We start from the raw sequence: 17,802 nt of genomic DNA on the forward strand, positions 1-17,802 counted from the left end.
TAGGACGACGGGTGCCGCGTGTGGTTCTTGGGCTTGTCGGCCTTGCTCCGCGTCGCGCGGTCGCACGCGCCGTGGCGGTGGACGACGTCCGCGAGGAGCCTAAAAAAAGGGCCGCGGTCCGCGCGAGAGCAATCGCGCAAAGGACGCGGGCGCGCGGACCAGGCCTCGAGGTCGGAGAAGCGCTGCGGGTGCGCGAGCAGGTCCTCGTAGTCGTAGCGCGCGGACGCGACGCCCCGGCTCGCGAGGCAGTCTAAAAGCGCGGCGATCGCGGCGTCCTCCGCGGCGTGGTCCCGGAGCAGCTCGAGGACCTGGGCCGCGTCGAGCGCCACCTTGCCGTCGCGCGCGTCCGGCGCCAGGGTCAGCTTCGAGCTCAGGTGCTGCTTGAAGAGGTTCCGCCGCCGCAGCCACACGAGCTTGACGCCGTGCTCGAGGCAGAAGTCGAAGAACCAGCCCGCGAGGTCCTCGAGGACGCCCTGCGTGAACATCCACTTGAAGCCGAAGGCGCCGGCGCCGCGCCGGCCCAGCGTCGCGTTCGTCTTGTCGACCCAGCCCGTGAACTTCTGCGGCCGCCGTTTCAAATCCTCGTAGAAGCCGTCGCTCGCCGCGTCGCGCCGCGCCGCGCCCAGGATCTCCAGCGCCTTCTCCAGGGCCCGGCGCCGCGCCACCGCGTCCTCGAAGACGTGCGGTTTTGCGACCTCGTGGAACTTCTCGTTGCCGCAGACGACGCAGGGCAGCGCGTCGAGCGTGAGCCCGAGCCACGTGCTGCCGCTGTGCTGCCGCGACAGGACGACGTAGGGCTGCAGCCGCCGCCCGGCGTAGGTGTCGCCGTCGGGTCGCGCGGGCGGCGGGCGCTTGCTCCGGGTCTCGCAGAAGGCCGTCGTCAGCTGCGCCTGGTGCACGAGGCGGCTCTTCGTGGCCGCGCTGGTTTCGTCGTGCGGCGCGAGGCGGCTCTTCGTGGTTATCGCGCTCTCGTCGCGCTGCTTTTTGGCTGTGCTATGGTGCCGACGGCCGGAGCACGCTGCGACGAGCAGGAGCAGCGCGCGCGGACGACGCAGCCCCATCATCGATGAAGCCATCGCGATTGAGGGCGACGGTGACTCGACGGTGCCGCTTGCATGCAGTCGCTCTCAGCGCGGCAGCTCTCGCAGCTCGCTATCCAGCAGCGCGACCATGGCGGGCGGCCCGAACCCGCTCCTCCTCGCCAGCGTGCTCTTAGCGTCGGCCGTCGCGACGGCGCTCAACTTGCGGGGCCGGCGCCGGTCGCGCGGCGGCCTCGGCACGCCGCTTCCCAGCGAGGGCGGCTGCGTCTACCTGGACTACGCCGCGACGTGCCCCATCTACCCCGAGGTCGCCGACGCCATGGTGCCCTTCCTCTACGACCACTGGGGCAACCCGTCGAGCGGCCACGCCTACGGCGCGCCCTGCCGCTCGGCCGTCGCCGATGCGCGCGGGTCGATCGCGCGGCTCCTCGGCTGCGCGTCCGAGGAGGTCGCGTTCTGCTCCTGCGGCAGCGAGGCGGACAACTGGGCCATCCTCGCGAGCCTCGGCGGGAAGCGGCGCCACGTCGTCGTGTCGGCCGTCGAGCACCCGGCGATCCTCGCGTGCGTCGACGCGCTCGAGCGCGAGGGCCGGTGCGACGTGTCGCGCGTCGGCGTCGACGCGCGCGGCGTCGTCGACCCGGCGGCCGTCGCCGACGCCGTCAAACCCGGCGAGACGGCCCTCGTGTCCGTCATGCTCGCGAACAACGAGGTCGGCTCCGTCATGGACGTCGCGGCGATCTCGGCCGCGGTCAAGGCGCGCGACGCGGGGATCCTCGTCCACACGGACGCCGCCCAGGCCGTGGGGAAGATCGACGTCAACGCGAAGCGGCTGGGCGTCGACTACCTGACGCTCGTGGGCCACAAGTTCGGGGCCCCGAAGGGCGTCGCCGCGCTCTACCACAGGCGGGGCGCGCCGCTGCGGTCCATGCTCTTCGGCGGCGGCCAGGAGGGCGGCCTCCGCGCGGGCACGGAGGCCGTGCCGAGCGTCGTCGCCCTCGGCGCGGCGGCGGCCATCTGGACCCGCGAGGGCGCCGCGATCGCCGCGCACTCCGCGGCGATGCGCGACCGGCTCCGGCGGAGGCTCGAGGCCGCGCTCGGGCCGGAGCGCTGCGCCGTCAACGGGCCCCTGGGCGCCGGCGGCGAGGCGCTGCCCAACGTGCTCTCCTTCGCCGTCCGCGGCGCCCGCGCGGCGCGCGTCCTCGGCGACGTCGGCGACCGCGTCGCCGCGTCCGCGTCCGCCGCGTGCCACTCGGGCAGCGACGCCGTCTCCGCCGTGCTCCTGGCCGTCGGCGTCGAGACGGAGCTCGCGCTGGGCACGCTGCGCCTCTCCGTCGGGCGCCACACGACCGCGCGCGAGGTCGACGCCGCGGCCGATGTCCTCGCGGCCGCGATCCTCGCCGCGGACGCGAAGACGCACGACGGCCTCAACCGCCGCCTCGGCGCCGACGCGACGGCCCCGGTCGCGGCGCTGAAGAAACGCCGCGGCGCCGAGGACCCGGGCGTCGTCGCCGCCGAGGCCGCGGTGCGCAAGGCCTACGCCGCGCTCCGCAAGCTCGACAAGCGCGCGACGCCCGAGCACGCCGACGCCGCGCTCGACGCCGTCGACGCGGCCGTTGCGGCGGCGAAGCGGGCGTGAGGGGTGACGTTTATTAAAGGAGGATGGCGATGACGGCGATGACATACTAGTAGGCCTTGAGGCCTGCCTTGACATCGAGCAGGCGCCTCGACTCGGGCTGGCATCAGCCGATTTGTGCCAGTTCGTCAACGTGATGAGCATTTTTCGCGTCGTCGGCGCCGCCGCGGCGAGGGTCTCCGACGTCATCGTCGGGAGCGCCAGTGGCACAAACTCGCCCGTCGACGACAAAACTCCTCGGGGCAGAAGTCGACGGCGCCGATCGAGATCAAAGAAGCCTGCTCCTCTAACTGTCAAGCGTTGCAACTTCATCGAGCCGCCGACGGATGTCGCGACGCTCAAATCGCCTGTGATTCCGGCGTCCGCGACGCCCTTCTCGGAGGCGGGCGACGACGCGTCGCGGGCCGAGCGATACGACGAGGTGGGCGACGACGCGTCGCGGGCCGAGCGATACGACGACGCGTCGCACTCGGCAAGCGACGCCGAGTCCTACGACGTCGAGTCGCGGAGCGCCTCCGAGGGCTCCTACGACGTCCACGTCAGCGACGCGGACATGGATGCGGTCGTGGGCGCCTACGAGGAGGCGCGCGCCGCGCTCGAGGCCATGACCGAACGCGCGGCCGCGGCGGAGCGCGTCGCCGCGGACCTGGAGGCGTCGCTCACGGGCTCGCGGCTCGAGCTGATCGCCGCGAGGACGAAGCTCGCGACGGTCGAGCGCTCGTTGGTCGCCGCGCGCGACGCGCGCGAGCGCGCCGAGCTCTCGCTCGCGGACGCGCTGGCCTCGGCCGCGGACGCCGACGCGCGCGCGGAGCAGCGCCTCGCCGAGGCGCTGGCCTCGTCCGCCGCCGCGCGCGAGCGCGCGGAGCGACGGCTCGAGGAGGCGCTCGCGTCCCGCGCGGAACCCGAGCCCGTCGCCATCGACCACCTCCAGGTCCTGGTGTTTTACACGACTGCGCTCCTCGCCCTGTCCGCCGCGACGTACTGTTCTTCTTAGAAAGTCGATCTAGTAGGGAGGGCTCCAGAACGCGGCCGCGTGGCCCGCGACGTCGCGCGGGAGCCCGGTGATCCGGACGACGAGGCCCGCGAGCGTCGCGCGGCGCCGCGCGCGGTAGGCGCCGTAGCCTCCCAGTGCCGTGATGGCGTCGACGTACTCCCACGCGCTCACGTTCCAGCTTCGCCGCGGCACGCGCTCGGTCAAAGGCCGAGCCCCGCTCTCGAGGAGCTTTCCGAGGACCGCGCGCGACTGATTGCAGTCGAGCGCGATCTGAAAGGTCGTCAGGCCGAAGCCGTCGAGAGCGTCGACGTCGCCGCCGGCGTTCAGTAACGCCTTGACGATCTTGGCGTTGCCGCGCACCGCGGCCCAATGCAGCGGCGTCCGGCGGTGCATCATGTCCGCGAGGCGCGGACTCGCGCCGTTGTCGAGCAAAAAATTGCACCCCGCAATATTTTGCCGCTACACCGTCCAGTGAAGGGCCGTCCAGCCGTCGTGCGGACACTGCGCATCGATGCCTTCGCGGTCGTCTAAGCGCAATCGGAGATAGCGGAGCGCTCGCTCAGGATCGACTACCGCCGCAGCAGACCGGAGGCACAGAATCGGGGCGGGTGGGAGGCCGCTCCGGGTTCGCGCACGCGTCAGAGCGATCGCGATGTCGTCCATGCGACCCGGCGGCTCGAGCGCGCGCGACAAAACGATTGCGCCCCGAGATGACCCGACCAAGAGATGACCAAGTCCCGACATCAAGGTTAGAAATGTTTACTTTCACATGAAGGGGCTGCAGGATGGCCCCCATCCCAGCGCGAGATGGCCCGATCGCGCTGCCTCCAACGCAGCCGAAGAAGAAGAAGAAGCGCGCCGTCATCGGCACGAAACCCAAGCGCGTCATGGGCCTCAGTCCGGAGGACGCGCCCATGGCCTGGTTCGCGGCCGCCGCCGTCGAACAGCTCCCCCAGACGCTCTACCGCTGCGCGGGCAAATCCGGCGGCATCGTGCGCGCGGGCGTCGAGAAGACGTCCGGCGCGCTGCTGAAGCTCGCCTTCGGCATGGAGGTCGTCGTCGACGGGGCCGCGGCCGCGAGCGACGGGACCCGCAGGCTGCGCCTCTCGGAGCCCGTCGTCGGCTGGACGTCGGCGAAGATCCTCGAGCGCGTCTGCGTCGCCGCCGTCGCGCAGTCGGCGCAGGGCGCGATGGCCATCCGGTCGCGGTCCGCGTGGGCGTCCGCGACCGCGGCCCGAGCGCCCGCGCCGCCGCCGGCCGCCGCGGTTTCGGCGCTCGATTCGTTGGAGATCGTCACGTCGCGCGCGAGCGGCGCCGCCGTGCCCGTCTTCCGATTCCGCGGCGGCGCCCCGCCGCTGGACCTCGGCGCCGCGCCGCCGCCGACGCCCGCCGAGCTCGTCCCGGGCGTCGCCGGCGCGATCTTCGTCCCGGACGCGCTGTCCGCGGCGCAGGCCGCGCGGCTCGTGGCGCTCAGCGACGACCTGGGCGCCTACGCCGCGCGCGACGACGCCTTCCACGCGACGGGCGCGCACTCGCGCGTCTTCCTCGACGCGGACGGCGCGATCCGCGCCGCGCTCGCGGCCGCGCTCGCGGCCGCGCCGGCGGCCGGCGACGGGTCCTGGAGCGCGCGCGCGCCCGGGCGCCGCCTGTCGCTCAACGCCAAGTGCCGCTTCCTGCGCTACGCCGACGGCGACTCCGTGCAGCCGCACGTGGACCCGGCCTGGGACGCGTGCGACCCGTCCGAGGGCGTCGACGGCCTCGCGCCCGGCGCGCGGAGCTGGTTCACGGTCATCGTCTACCTGAACGACGGCTTCCGCGGCGGCGAGACGACCTTCTTCGCGCCCGCGGGGAACGGCGCCTACGACCTCGTCTCCGTGGCGCCGCGGCGCGGCGCCGCGCTCCTCTTCCCGCACGGCGCGCACCGCGATAGCCCCCTCCACGAGGGGAGCGAGGTCCGCGGCGGGTCGAAGCACGTGCTGCGGACCGACGTGCTCTACAGCGACGCGTAATGTTAGACGGCGACCTGCGCGTGGAGCGTCGCCACGAGCGGCGCGACGCAGTCCACGAGGGGCTCGATCCTGTGGAGCTCGCAGAAGGCCTGGACGCAGGCGAAGAGGTCCGGCCGCCCCCGGCAGTCGACGGCCGCGGCGGCCCCGTCGACGGAGATCTCCACGGGGACGAGCGCGGCCGACGCCGCGCGCGACAGCGGCGGCGGCATGGTGAAGGCTTCCGGCAGGCTCGGGTCGCGCGCCTCGAAGGCGACGGCCGCGGACGCGAGCACCGCGCCGGCGTCGTCGGCGATGGTCGCGTTGAGCGCGTACCAGGCCGGGGCCGCGAGCGCGGACCCGGGCAGGCGGAACTGGTTCGCCTTGCCGACGCCGACGCAGTCCGGGCCGGCGACGTCCGCGGCCGGCGCGCCGGCGACGAGGCGCCGCAGGCGGTAGCAGACGCGCATGAGCTGGTGCCGCAGAAAAAAGTTCTTCGCGTCGCCGACGACCGCGAGCTCCGCGCGCACCTCGAGCGCCGCCCCCGCGGGGACCCGGTCGCCCGGCCGCGGCGCGGAGAGCGCGAAGCCGTCGAAGTCCGCGGCGCCCGCGCCCTCGTCGAGGAGCAGCCGGTCCTGGTCGTAGAACTCGTTGTTGTCGCTGTCGCGGCCGTCGCCCGCGGGCGACGCGGCGAGCTGCGGCGACGCCTTGTAGGCGACGAGCTCGTCGAACTTCTCGACGATCCACCAGTCGACGGCCTGCTGGATGCCCCGGTCGCGCGCGGCGTCGAGGAGCCAGCGCGCCGTGCGCGGGCGCAGCACGTAGGCGAAGGCGCCCGCGCCGTAGGACCGCTGCCGCGCGGAGAACCGCTTGACGCCGCCGTACTCCGCGAGCGGCGCGTCGTCGTAGAGGTCCCGGTCGTCGAGGACGCCGAGATGGAGGAGATCCCAGGAGTAGTCCGCCGCGAGGTGCGGCGCCAGCGACGCCCACTTCGCCGCGAAGTCGTCGACGAAGACCGCGTCGTCCTCGAGGACGAGGTGCATCGCGTGGTCGTCGGCGGCCGCCGCGACGGCTTTCCAGGCCGCGAGGTGCGACAGCGCGCAGCCGATGACGCGCGGCCGGTAGCCGTGGTCCTGGTGCGCGTTCCTCGCGCCGGCGCCGTAGCGCCAGCGCGTCAGGTTGAAGATCGACGCGACGGCCGCGTCCGACACGTCGAGCGCGGCGCCGTCGACGGCGTCGACGCGGCGGACGTCGCCGCCGAAGCCCGCGGCGGCGAGCTTGTCGCGCATGGCGCGCCAGCGGTCCGGGCGGCGCGCGAGGTTGAGGATGAGGACGGCGTCGAGGTGGGGCAGGGGCCGCGCGGCCCGGCGCGCGAGCGCGCCGCGGCGCGGCGCCTTGAAGCCCTCGACGACGACCGTCGGCGCGCCGCCGGCGCAGGCCGCCTCGCGGCGGATCTCCTCGGCGTAGGCCGGGAGCTCGACGTCGAAGACGGACCGCGGCGCCGGGCCGTCGTCGAGCGCGTCGACGCCGTGGTCGCGGTCCGGGCTCAGCCCCGCGGCCCGGAGCGCGGCGGCGGCCGCGGCCGCGCGCGGCGCGTCGACGGCGAACTGGAGCGCGGCGCCGGGGAGCAGGGCCTGCGCCGCGTGGCGCGCGACGGCGCCGAGGGCCGCGTCGTCGAGGGGCCGCGTCGCCGCGCAGCCGAGCGCGGCGGCCGCCGCGGGCCGGTCCCCGAAATAAAAGGCCCAGTCGCTCGCGCGGTCCGCGTTGAAGTGGTTCAGGTCGAGCATGACCCAGGCGCCGTGGCGGTCCAGGATCGCGCCCGGGTCGCCGTCGACGGCCCGCTCGTCGCAGGCCTGCGACGTGACGAAGACCGCGGGCGCGCCGACGCGCTGCGAGGACCGCAACGCGAAGCGGAACTCGGACCGCTCCATGAGCACGAGGCTCGCGCGGTGCTCGAGGAACGCCGCGATGGGCCGGATGCGCTCGTCGAGCGCGTCCGCGCCGGCGGCGGCGAAGACGCGCGCGGCGGCCTCGCCGGCGGTCTCCTCGGGCGCGAACTTGACCGTGCGAAACGCGTCGCGCACGTTGATCTCGCTCACGCAGAAGGCGAAGTCGCGCGCGAGGTGCGCGACGTGCCGATGCCGCTGAGCCGCGACGACAACGGCGAAGCAAAACAGCGCTCGCAAAACGCCGCCTACCATGCTGCCCCGATAAGAATGCTCCAAGGTGAGGTCGTCCTTGACCAGTTCTTGACCACGCTGCCCCGCCGCCGCGACGCTGTGAGCGCTCGGTGGCGCCCAGCGGCCGTCGAGAAATACCACCAAGATGCTGAAGACGGACCGCAAGACGGGCGAAATATATTTCGGGACTCGGTGCGTCGCGCGAAGCGCGCGTTTCCCATTGACACGCTGCATGTTCCAGGCCGTCGGGCGAGGTCATCGACGCGAAGACGAACCTCTACCTCGCGCTCTGCGAGCTCGGCAAGCCGGACCGGCGCTGGGCGGCCTACCGCGAGGCGCTGTCGCTCTACATCTCGCGGCGGCTGAGCAAGCGCGAGCTCGACGCCGTCGTGCGCCGCGCGCTCGGCGGCGGCAACATCGGCCTGCACGACGCGTTCCTGCTGGCCGTCCTGCGGGACGGCGCGCGGCGCGCGGACCCGCGGCCGCCGACGCCGGAGCCGGAGACGTCGGACTCGGACTCGGAGGACGACGGCGCCTTCGGGCCCCTCGCGGCGTCGTGGGCCGACGCCGGTACGCCGCGCGCGCCGGCCACGCCGCGGCTCCCGGGCCCGCTCCGCGCGCCCCGCGCCTTCCGCGCGCCGCTGCCGCCGGCGCGGCTGCCCGGGCCCGGCGTGCTCGGCCCGCGCATGGACGACGTCGCGCGATCGCGCGGCCTCGACGGCGCGTCGCCCGCGGCCGCGCAGCTCGCGTCGCTCGCCGTCGAGGCCTACGTGCGGCGCCTCGTCGCGCCGGAGCAGCCGCCCGGGTCGTAACGTGCGAGACGTTAGACGACGAATTCCCCCCTCAGGCCTTGAGGTAGCGCGTGGCGACCATGACCCAGATCGCGGCGACGTTCTCCGCGTAGGGGAAGACGCGGACGCGGAGCGCGTGGCGCACGTGCGCGCCCTCCGTGTTGAGCACGTCGGCGCTGAGGTCGCCGCGCTGCAGCGCGGCGACCATGCGCGGCGCGGACGAGTGGGCGAAGCAGGTCGGGAAGCCCTTGAAGCAGTGGCCCGTCGGCACCTGGCGCCGGATCGCGTCCTGGAAGTCGTCCGTGCCGTAGTTCGTGCCCGTGAGCCGCTCGTTCTCGTAGGCCGCGAGGGCGGGCATGAGGGCGTAGGAGAGGTCCGCGTCCCAGGCCGTGATGAGGCCCAGCGCGGCGTGGCGGTGCGCCTCGATGAGCGCGCGGAGCTCGGCCTCGAGCGCGACCTCCGTCGTCTTCGCGTCGAGGCGCGGCGCCGCGAGGGCGAAGTCGCGCGCCGCCGACGGCGCGCTGTGCCGCGCGAGGTGGTCGAGCTTCGCCGGGTCCACGGGCGCCCAGGCCGCGGCGTCGTCGAGGTCCAGCGAGCACGACGCGAGATGGTCCGAGCCCTGCGCGTTCGCGTGGAAGGCGTCGTGCTTGAAGACGCAGGCCACCGTGAGGTAGCGCGCCCGCGCGTCGGCGTCGAGGGGCGCCAGGCCGCAGCGCCGGCCCGTCGCGGACTCCCACGCGGTCACGCGGAGCCGCGGCGGCCGGCCCGGCCCGCCCGCGTCGCGCGCCCACGTCGCGACCCAGACGTGGTTCTGGGCGCCGCCGCGGCCGTCGGGCATGGTGCCGACGCAGACGCGCGCGTCGAGGCCGAAGCCCAACAGGAGCGAGCAGAGGAGCGTCGCGTGGTCCCAGACGTCGCCCGAACCGCGCGCGAGGAACGCGTGCGCGGTGTGCCACGCGTCCACCGTCGCCCCGCCGCCCACGGAGTCCTCCTTCTCCAGCGGGATGAGCGACACGAAGCGCGCCGCGTGGCGCGGCGAGTCGAGGCACCGCGCGCCGCGGAGCGGGTGCACGTAGGAACAGACGCACCGCAACTCGCCCGTCTCGTCGCGCGCGAAGAGCTTGACGCCCGACCGGTCCCCGAGGCGGCGGCCGTCGCGGGCGCCGTAGGCGTCCCACCAGCTTTTGGCGTAGAGGTAGAAGGACCGGCCGGCCTCCGCGTGCGCGCCCTTGGCGCGCGCGAGCTCCCGCGATACGACCGCGTCGTCGACGGGGATCTCCAGGGGCGCGTCCCGGTTCAGGGCGACGACGTCCAGCGCCACGTTCAGGCACGCCGTCGGCGCGCCGCCCAGGTCGCCGCCGTGGAGGACGCTGTCGGGCCCCGCGGCCGCGAGCGGCGCCGCGACGACGGCGCCCTTTCGCAGCAGCGCCTCGCGCCAGTCCACGGACGCCGTCGCGACGAGCTCGCGGCGCGGCGCCCGCGGGCCGCCGGCGTTCTCCCGCGTCACGGCGAAGCGCACGAGGCTGCCGCCGTCGGCGACGAGCTCCTGCCACTCGGCGCCGGATTTCGGAATCGACGGCCGGAGCTCCAGCAGGAACGAGCCCCGGAGGTCCGGCTCCACGGCCGACGCCGCCAGCGGCGTCGCGGCGCGCTGCTTCGCGAAGAGCACGTGGGCGCGCACGTACTTGGCGACGCCGGACGCGCCCGCGTCGACGAGCTCGCCGACGAAAGCCGAGCCGCCGCGGATCTCCAACCGCAGCGCGAGCGACGGGCCGCGGCTGGCGGCGCCGTCGCCGTCGACGGCCGTGAGCAGCTCCGGCGCCGGCGACCGCTCCACGGCGGCGACGAGTTTCGCGAGCGCCGCGCGCTGGCCCGCGGGGCCGGCGTCGCCGGCGCCCTGGGCGTCGAGGGCCCGGCGAAGCTGGCCGTAGGTGTCCGTCTCCTTGAGGAGGCCGTCGATCATGGACCGCAGGTCCTCGACGCGCGCGTCGTTGGCCAGCATCGACGTCATCGCGGCCGGAGGCCACTCTCCGGCGGCTCGGGCTGCCTCTTTGAATTCCCTTCTCACGACGCTGCCCGCCTGAAAGACCTCAACGAGCTGGCCGTGTTGGCCTTTCCCCGATGTTTCCCCAGCTCTGCGGCGACGCGAGGCTGGGCCAGCAAAAACAAGAGAGCGCACAACAATGGCCGCGCTCGCCGGCGAGGGCAAGCTCGTGGCGATCCTCGGTGCGCCCCCGCGACGCGCGCGCCGCGACGCGCACCTTCGATCTTCGCGCGCGCAGGGGACGAGGACACGGTCACGGGGTTTCTGCTGGCGGGCGTCGGCCACCGGACGGCGGACAAGACGAACTTCCTCGTCGTCAAGGGCGACACGCCCGTCTCTGCAGTAGAGGCCGCGTTCAACGATTTCACGACGCGCGACGACATCGGCATCGTGCTCATCAACCAGCACGCGCGCGGCCGGCGCCGAGCGCGTCGCCGCCGCCGGCCCGAGACGGCTCCCCCCCCCCGCAGGTCGCGAACGACATCCGACATCTGCTCAAGTCGTACACGAAAACGATCCCGACCGTGCTCGAGATGCCGTCCAAGGATCAGCCCTACGACCCGCAGCAGGACTACATCATGCAGCGCGTGAGCGGGATGCTCAACGCCGAGACGTAGGGGGTCCCCGCCCCATGCTAAGTCGCTGTTATACCAACTCCGCCTTCGTTTCGTCGCGAGCTGGTATGGAGACGAGCTCCTGGGCGCCGAAGGGCTCGACGCGCTCGTCGACCGTGAGGCTCGCGTAGGGCTTCCGAGTCGCCGCGCCGCTCCCGCCGATGCCGAAGGTCACGGCGCGGAGCGTGGGTCGCGCGCGCCGCCGGCGCCGGTGGAGCCACGCGGCGCCGACGCCGCCGAGCGCGAGGACGACGACGGCGGCGACGGCGGCGAGGCCGATCCGCGCGACGCGCGGCGGCGCCGCCGTCGGCCGCGGCGTCGCCGCCGCGGTGGCGTCGTCCGCGGTGTCGCCGGGGACGGCCTCCGTCGGGCGCGGCAAAGCAGTCGGGCGCGGCAAAGAGGTCGGACGCGGCAAAGAAGTCGGCCGCGGCGACGGCGCCGCGGCGGCGGTTTCGGCCGGGGCCGTCGGCCGGGGCGGCGCGGTCCGCGCGGCCGCGGGCTCGGCCGAAGGCCGCTCCGTGTCGCTCGACGAGGGGAGCGACGTCGTCGGCGCCGCGGATGGCCTCGCCGTCGGGCGCGGCGACGGCTCGAGCGCCGGCCGCGACGACGTCGCCGAAGGCGTCGGCGCGTAGGTCGACGGCGCGGGCGTCGGGTCGCAGGTGCCCGACGCGACGGGGCAGGCGACGACGGCCGCGACGCCGCCGCCGACGCGCGCCCGGCGCTTGTCCGGCTTCTCGCCGACCCACGCGCAGTCGTGGTCGGGCCGGCCGTCCTCCCGCCAGCCGTCGTCGTCGACGCAGCGCTCGTACGCGCTCGGCGCGGCGCTCGGCCGGTTCGGGCAGGTGCCGACGTCGCAGCAGCCGGCGCAGTCGCAGCCCATGGCGTACTCGAGGTCCGCGCACGTCACGTTGAACTGCTCCGCCTCGCCGCAGAACGTCGACCCCAAAAAGTGGAGGATCTCGTCGCAGCTGTAGCCCAGGTAGCAGTTCCCCGGGCACGGCGCCTCGTCGTCGCCCCAGTCGCCGTAGCCGTAATTGCCGTAGGCGTTGCCGTAGCCGTAGGTGCCGTAGTTGCCGTACGCGTTGCCGTAGGACCCGCCGCCGCCGTCGCCCGCGTCGCCCGCGTCGCCGCCGACGGTGGGCTCGTCGAAGGGCGACGGCTTCGGCGTCGCCGTCGGCGCGGGCGAGAGCGGCGTCGCCGTCGGCGCGGGCGAGAGCGGCTCGCCGACGAGGGGCGCGAAGCCGACGCGCTCGTCGCCGGCGTCGAACGCCGCGTAGACGGCGCCCAGGAACGTGTCCCCCAAGAGCCAGTAGTCCGCGCCCTCGTCGGCGTCGACGCCCAGCACGCAAAAGTCCACGGCGGGGTCGTCGCCGCAGGTCTGGCAGTCGCCGCCGTCGCAGGAGAAGCCCGGGCAGTCGAAGAAGATGCCGTACCTCCCGTCGTCGCACGTGCCGTCGCCCCGCCAGTCCGCGTAGGTCGCGCTCCAGCAGACGCCCCGGCAGTCCCGGAACTCGTCGGCCTCGCAGTCCCGGCCGTAGAGGTAGTGGTCGGGGGACACGCGCGCGACCGCGCCGCCGCCGAAGTCGAACGCCAGCGTCGGGCCCGCGCCGCACGGCGCCGCGACGAGGTCCGCGACGCCGTCCGCCGTCGACGACGCGCAGGGGCCGATGGCGTAGGCGTCCGCGGCGTCGTCCCAGTCGTAGCAGACGGCGCCGTCGAGGGCCGCGGCGAGCGCGCGGACGGCCCGCGCGTCCGCGACGATCAGCGTCGTGCCCGTGTCGACGACGGCGCGGCTCCGGTCCGTCGGCAGGGCGAGGTCGCCGAAGGTCACGCCCTCGAGGGGCACGTCCCAGTAGTCGCGCCGGTTGCGGTGGTGCGGCGGCGCGAGGTCCACCCAGGTCAGGTTGCCGCGGAACTTTGCGGGATCCACGCCGCCGAGCGTCAGCTCGCCCGCGTCGTCGTCGCCGCCGTTGGGCACGTGGAAGGCGAAGATCGGCGCGTCCAGCTGCGGCAGGATGTTCTCCAGCGGCGTCGCCGCCTTGAGGTGGCTCAGCGACCCGAAGGCGAGGCCCAACAAACCGTCCTCGCCGCCGCAGACGTAAAAGTCGCCCATGCCCTCGATCTCCGCGAAGGCCTGGTGGGGCACCTCCAGGCCCGCCCAGGTCATCGTGTCGTAGGCCCGCGCGCCGTGGACCGCGTCGCCGTCGATGTAGTTGATGGAGAAGGCCTTGCCGTCGGCCTCGTACGTCGCGCTCGCCGCGCTGTCGAAGACGTCGAGGCCGGCGCAGGACGCGTCGCAGCCCTTGCTCGCGACCCAAAAGTCCGCGGAGCCCGTGTCGAAGATGACCTCGAGGGGCTGCGGCGGCGTGCCCAGGGCGATGGACCCGTAGTAGACGGACCCGTAGCACTCGACGATGGGCTCGGAGACGACGGCCCGCGACCGGTGCCGCGCCGCGACGCGCCGCCGCGCGTGGGCGCCGCGCTTCATGCCGCGCCGCTTCACGGGAATGCGCTCCAGGGAGCCCGCGACGGCCAGCACGGCCAGCAAAGCGCGGCACATCGCGGCTTTATTCCATCAAGGAGCCCATGTTGGAGCGCGTCAATGATGAAGTGGGTTGGTTAGGGTGCCGCTAAATGTAAAAACTAGGTGAAGCGGCTGCCAACAGACAGTCCGGTCTCCCGCGCGCCGCGGAGCCGAGACAGGCGCCGCCCCGCTTCACGGGCCCGGCGGCCCTCGGCCTCGGCGCCTCGCCGCCCCCGGCCTCCACGGGCGCCTAGAGCGATGGACCGCGGGAAGGCCGGCAGCCCTTGGTCCTAAACTCCGAAAATGGAGGAGCGCGTCCGCGCGGCCCTGCGGCTGCGGCCCGTGGACCGGGCCGCGGAGCGGAGCCTGCGCGTCGAGGGCGACGAGGTCATCGTCAAGGCGCGGGGCGGCAACGGCCAGCTGAGCCACCGCCTCGACAAGGTCTTCGGCGAGGACGCGAGCCAGAGTGAAGTTTTCGAGTGGGTGACGCCGGCCGTCGCGGACGTCGCGCGGCGGGGCGTCCACGCGACGATCTTCGCCTACGGCCAGACGGGCACGGGCAAGACGCACACGATGATGGGCGACATCGGCGAGGGCGGCCTGGGGGACCGCGCGGGCATCATCCCGCGCGCGGCCGCCGCGCTCTTCGAGACGCTCGGCGCGGGCGCGGCGGCCATGTCCATCGTGCGATCGACCGTGCACTGCTCCTACATGCAGATCTACGGCGACCGCGTCATGGACATGCTCGCCGACGGGCGCTCCGGGTCGCTGGCCGTCCGCGAGACGCCGTTCTCGGGCGCGCGCGGCTCGTCCAAGTCCATCTTCGTCCAGGGCCTGAGCGAGTACCAGGTCACGTCCGCGGGCGACGTCCTGAGCCTCGTCGCCCGCGGCGACGCCGCGCGGGCGACGCGCGCGACGGACCACAACGCCCAGAGCAGTCGGTCCCACGCGATCCTGCAGCTCGCGCTCGAGGTCGAGTCCGTCGAGACGGGCGACGATGCGAAGCAGTCCTGGCGGTCCCAGTTCGCCGACGGCGGCGACGCCGCGCCGCCCTCGGCGGACGGCGGCGCGGCGCGCACGGTCATCCGCCGCGCGAAGCTGAGCTTGGTGGATCTGGCGGGGTCCGAGAAATGGAGCGACTCCGCGACGCACGACAAGGCGCTGGCCTCGGAGCTCCGGGCCATCAACAAGTCGCTGTCGGCGCTCGGCAACTGCATCGCCGCTTTAGCCGACCTCGCGACGCAACAGCAGGGCGCGGCGCAGGCCGAGGGCGGCCGCGTCCAGTCGCGCGGGTCCCTCCGGAGCCACGTGCCGTACCGCGATTCGACGCTCACGCGCCTGCTCCAGGACGCGCTCGGCGGCGGCACGCGGGCCGTCGTCATCGCGACGGCGTCGGCCGCCGCGAGCGCCTCCGACGAGACGAACTCGACCTTGGCCTTCGCGCAGCGCGCGACGCGCGTCACGGCGACGTTGCGCTTCGACGAGGTCGTCAACGACGGGCTACTACTCAAAAAGGCCCAGCGGGAGATCTCGCGCCTGCGCCGCCAGCTCCAGCGCTACCAGACCTCCACGCCGTCGCCCCTGTCGAGCCCGCCGGCGCCGCTCCTCGCGCGGACGTGCCCGCCGGGCGTCGCGCGGACGGCGTCGCTCGGCGACCTCGGCGCGCCGGCGCGCAAGGCGAGCGACCCGGACCCGGCGCTCCACGACCAGTTCCGCGCGGCCGTCGACGCCGCGGCCAAGGTCGCGGCGGACCGCGCCGAGCGGCGCGCCGAGGCCGCCGAGGCGCGCGTCGCGTTGCTCGAGGACCGCCACGCGGCGCAGGCGGCGGCGTTCGACGCGCGGCTCCGCGCGGCCGTCGCCCGCGCCGAGGCGAGCGAGCGCGCGGAGCCCTGGCGCCTCAAGCCCGCGCGGCCGCTGCCTTCCGAGCCGCCGCCGCGGGCTGCGGCGCGCCCGCCGCCCGCGGACCCGCCGCCGAAGCGCCGAAAACCGCCGCCGACGGAGACCGCGGCGCCGGAGCGGTCCGGGCCGTCGCCGTCGCGGCCGCCGCCGCCCGAGGCCGCGCCGCCGCCGCGGCCGCCGCGGGACGGCCTGCCGCCCGCGGCGCTCGACCGGCCGGCGCCGCGGCCCGCGTCGCCCGTCGCCCCGGCGCCCGCGGCCGCGCCGGACCGCACGGCCGTGTCGACGCCCGACGACGACGACGCCGGGCCCGCGGAGCGGTCCCCGCCGCGGGACCGCGTGCCCGACGGCCGCATGGCCGACGCGTCCGCGGCGAAGCTCGCGGCGCTCCTGCTCGAGTACGAGGCCGACGGCATGAGCTTGGAGGCGTGTTTCGACGCGATCGACGCCGACGGCTCGGGCCTCATCACGGCCCAGGAGCTCTGGGACGGCCTCACGTCCCTGGGCGACGCCTTCGAGGACCTGACGCGCGCCGACGTCTGGCGCGTCATCTTCTCCATCGACGAGGACAAGAACGGGTCCATCGACAAGGCGGAGCTCGCGGCGTTCGTCGCGCGGTTCCGCGCGGTGCGCGAGCCGCCGCGCGACGCGCCGCGGGACGACGCGGCGGCGGACGACCGCACGGCGCGGTCCGCGGAGCGGCTCGCGCGCCTCCTCGGCGACCTCGAGGCCCAGGGCGTGCCCCTGGCGACGGTCTTCGCGACCATCGACGCGAACGCGAACGGCTTCATCACGGCCACGGAGCTCTACGCGGGGCTCAAGTCCCAGGGCCCGGCCTTCGCGGACCTGACCGTCGCCGACGCCTGGCGCCTCGTGCGGACCATCGACCTCGACCGCAACGGGTCCGTGGACCTGCCCGAGCTCGAGGCCTTCGTCGCCAAGTTCCGCGCCGAGACGCCGCCGACCAAGGGCTCGAGCCAGTCGGGCAGCCTCATCGAGGACGAGTACAGCGCGCAGACGACGGCCGTGCCGGGCCACGACGGCACGCCCGCGTCCAGCCAGGGCGCGAGCTCGGACGCGCGCTCCGAGGAGCTCCCGGAGCTGCCCAAGGCCCCGGAGACGCCGAGCGACCTCGGCGACGACGCGCCCCACGCGGGCGACGACGGCGGCGACGCGCCCTACGACTTCGACTTCGAATCCGAGCACTCCAAGGGCTTCGCGTCGCCGCGGCCGAAGGGCGTCGGCTTCGCGGGGCTCGGCGACGACGCGCCCGAGTCGCCCGCGAGGAGCGTCGGCTTCGCGGATGACGCGCCCTCGAGGAGCGTCGGTTTTGCCGACGACGCGCCCGCGAGAGGCGTGGGCTTTGCTGATGATGCGCCCGCGAGGAGCGTGGGCTTCGCGGAGCCGGCGAGAAGCGTCGGCTTCGCCGACGACGCGCCCGCGCGAAGCGTCGGCTTCTCGGAGCCGGCGAGAAGCGTGGGCTTCGCGGACGAGGCCGCGCCGCGGAAGGCCGTCGGCTTCGCCGGCGTCGACGTCGACGACGCGCCGCGGAAGCCGAGGCGGCGCGCGGGCACGCCGCGGCGGGCGCCGGAGCCCGAGCCGGACCCGTTCCCGGAGCCGCCCGCGCGGGGCGCGGGCTTCGCCGGCGACGCGCCGAAGCGGAGCGTGGGCTTCGCGCTGCCCGACGGCGGCGGCGAGCCGAAGCCGCGCCTGCGGCCCGCGACGCCGAAGCGGCGCGCGCCGGGCACGCCGCGCGCGGCGCCGCCCGACGCGGAGCCCGCGATGGCGCGCCTCGGCACGCCGCGGGGCGTGCCCTTCGGCGCGGACCCCTTCGGCGGCGGCGACGACGACGACGACGACGGCGACGGCGTCGACGACGACGTGCCCTTCGAGGAGTCGGCGCTCTGGCCGCCGTCGAGCGCGGCGCCGTCGGAGCCGCGGCCCGTCGACGAGGAGCTCGACGCGGAGCCGTCGGGCGACTACGAGGACGACTTCCTCGAGCACGCGCGCGCGCGCTACGAGGCGTCCGCGGCGTCGCCGAAGGCCGCCGCGTCGCCGCCGTCGCCGGAGGAGCCGCGGTCCGACGCGCCGACCGCGCGAC

At 74.8% G+C, this 17,802-nt stretch overlaps 6 protein-coding genes across 6 annotated transcripts; 4 read left to right on the plus strand and 2 right to left on the minus strand.

Annotated features, from left to right (window-relative positions):
* Window positions 1-1,305: 1,305 nt before the first annotated feature.
* AURANDRAFT_11983 (hypothetical protein) lies at window positions 1,306-2,421 on the plus strand (the record flags this gene model as incomplete). The annotated part of the gene is made up of 1 exon (XM_009034824.1): window positions 1,306-2,421. A coding segment is annotated over one exon (1,116 nt), but the record flags the coding sequence as incomplete, so codon positions are not given.
* Window positions 2,422-2,809: 388 nt separating this feature from the next.
* Window positions 2,810-3,667, plus strand: AURANDRAFT_61249 (hypothetical protein; the record flags this gene model as incomplete). The annotated part of the gene is made up of 1 exon (XM_009034825.1): window positions 2,810-3,667. One exon carries the CDS (start codon window positions 2,810-2,812, stop codon window positions 3,665-3,667), a length of 858 nt encoding a protein of 285 aa, XP_009033073.1.
* Window positions 3,668-4,628: 961 nt separating this feature from the next.
* AURANDRAFT_61250 (hypothetical protein) lies at window positions 4,629-7,853 on the minus strand (the record flags this gene model as incomplete). The annotated part of the gene is made up of 2 exons (XM_009035131.1): window positions 4,629-5,156; window positions 5,685-7,853. 2 exons carry the CDS (start codon window positions 7,851-7,853, stop codon window positions 4,629-4,631), a joined length of 2,697 nt encoding a protein of 898 aa, XP_009033379.1.
* Window positions 7,854-10,889: 3,036 nt separating this feature from the next.
* Window positions 10,890-11,284, plus strand: AURANDRAFT_19726 (hypothetical protein; the record flags this gene model as incomplete). Its single annotated transcript, XM_009034826.1, has 2 exons — window positions 10,890-11,097; window positions 11,118-11,284. Coding segments are annotated over 2 exons (375 nt in total), but the record flags the coding sequence as incomplete, so codon positions are not given.
* Window positions 11,285-13,037: 1,753 nt separating this feature from the next.
* Window positions 13,038-13,673, minus strand: AURANDRAFT_4422 (hypothetical protein; the record flags this gene model as incomplete). The annotated part of the gene is made up of 1 exon (XM_009034593.1): window positions 13,038-13,673. A coding segment is annotated over one exon (636 nt), but the record flags the coding sequence as incomplete, so codon positions are not given.
* A 549-nt stretch (window positions 13,674-14,222) lies between these two features.
* AURANDRAFT_3650 (hypothetical protein) lies at window positions 14,223-15,266 on the plus strand (the record flags this gene model as incomplete). The annotated part of the gene is made up of 2 exons (XM_009034584.1): window positions 14,223-14,821; window positions 14,909-15,266. Coding segments are annotated over 2 exons (957 nt in total), but the record flags the coding sequence as incomplete, so codon positions are not given.
* Between the last annotated feature and the right edge of the window lie 2,536 nt (window positions 15,267-17,802).

The sequence above is a fragment of the Aureococcus anophagefferens genome, assembly GCF_000186865.1.
Source record: "Aureococcus anophagefferens unplaced genomic scaffold AURANscaffold_2, whole genome shotgun sequence".
Classification (NCBI taxonomy): Eukaryota; class Pelagophyceae; order Pelagomonadales; family Pelagomonadaceae; genus Aureococcus; species Aureococcus anophagefferens.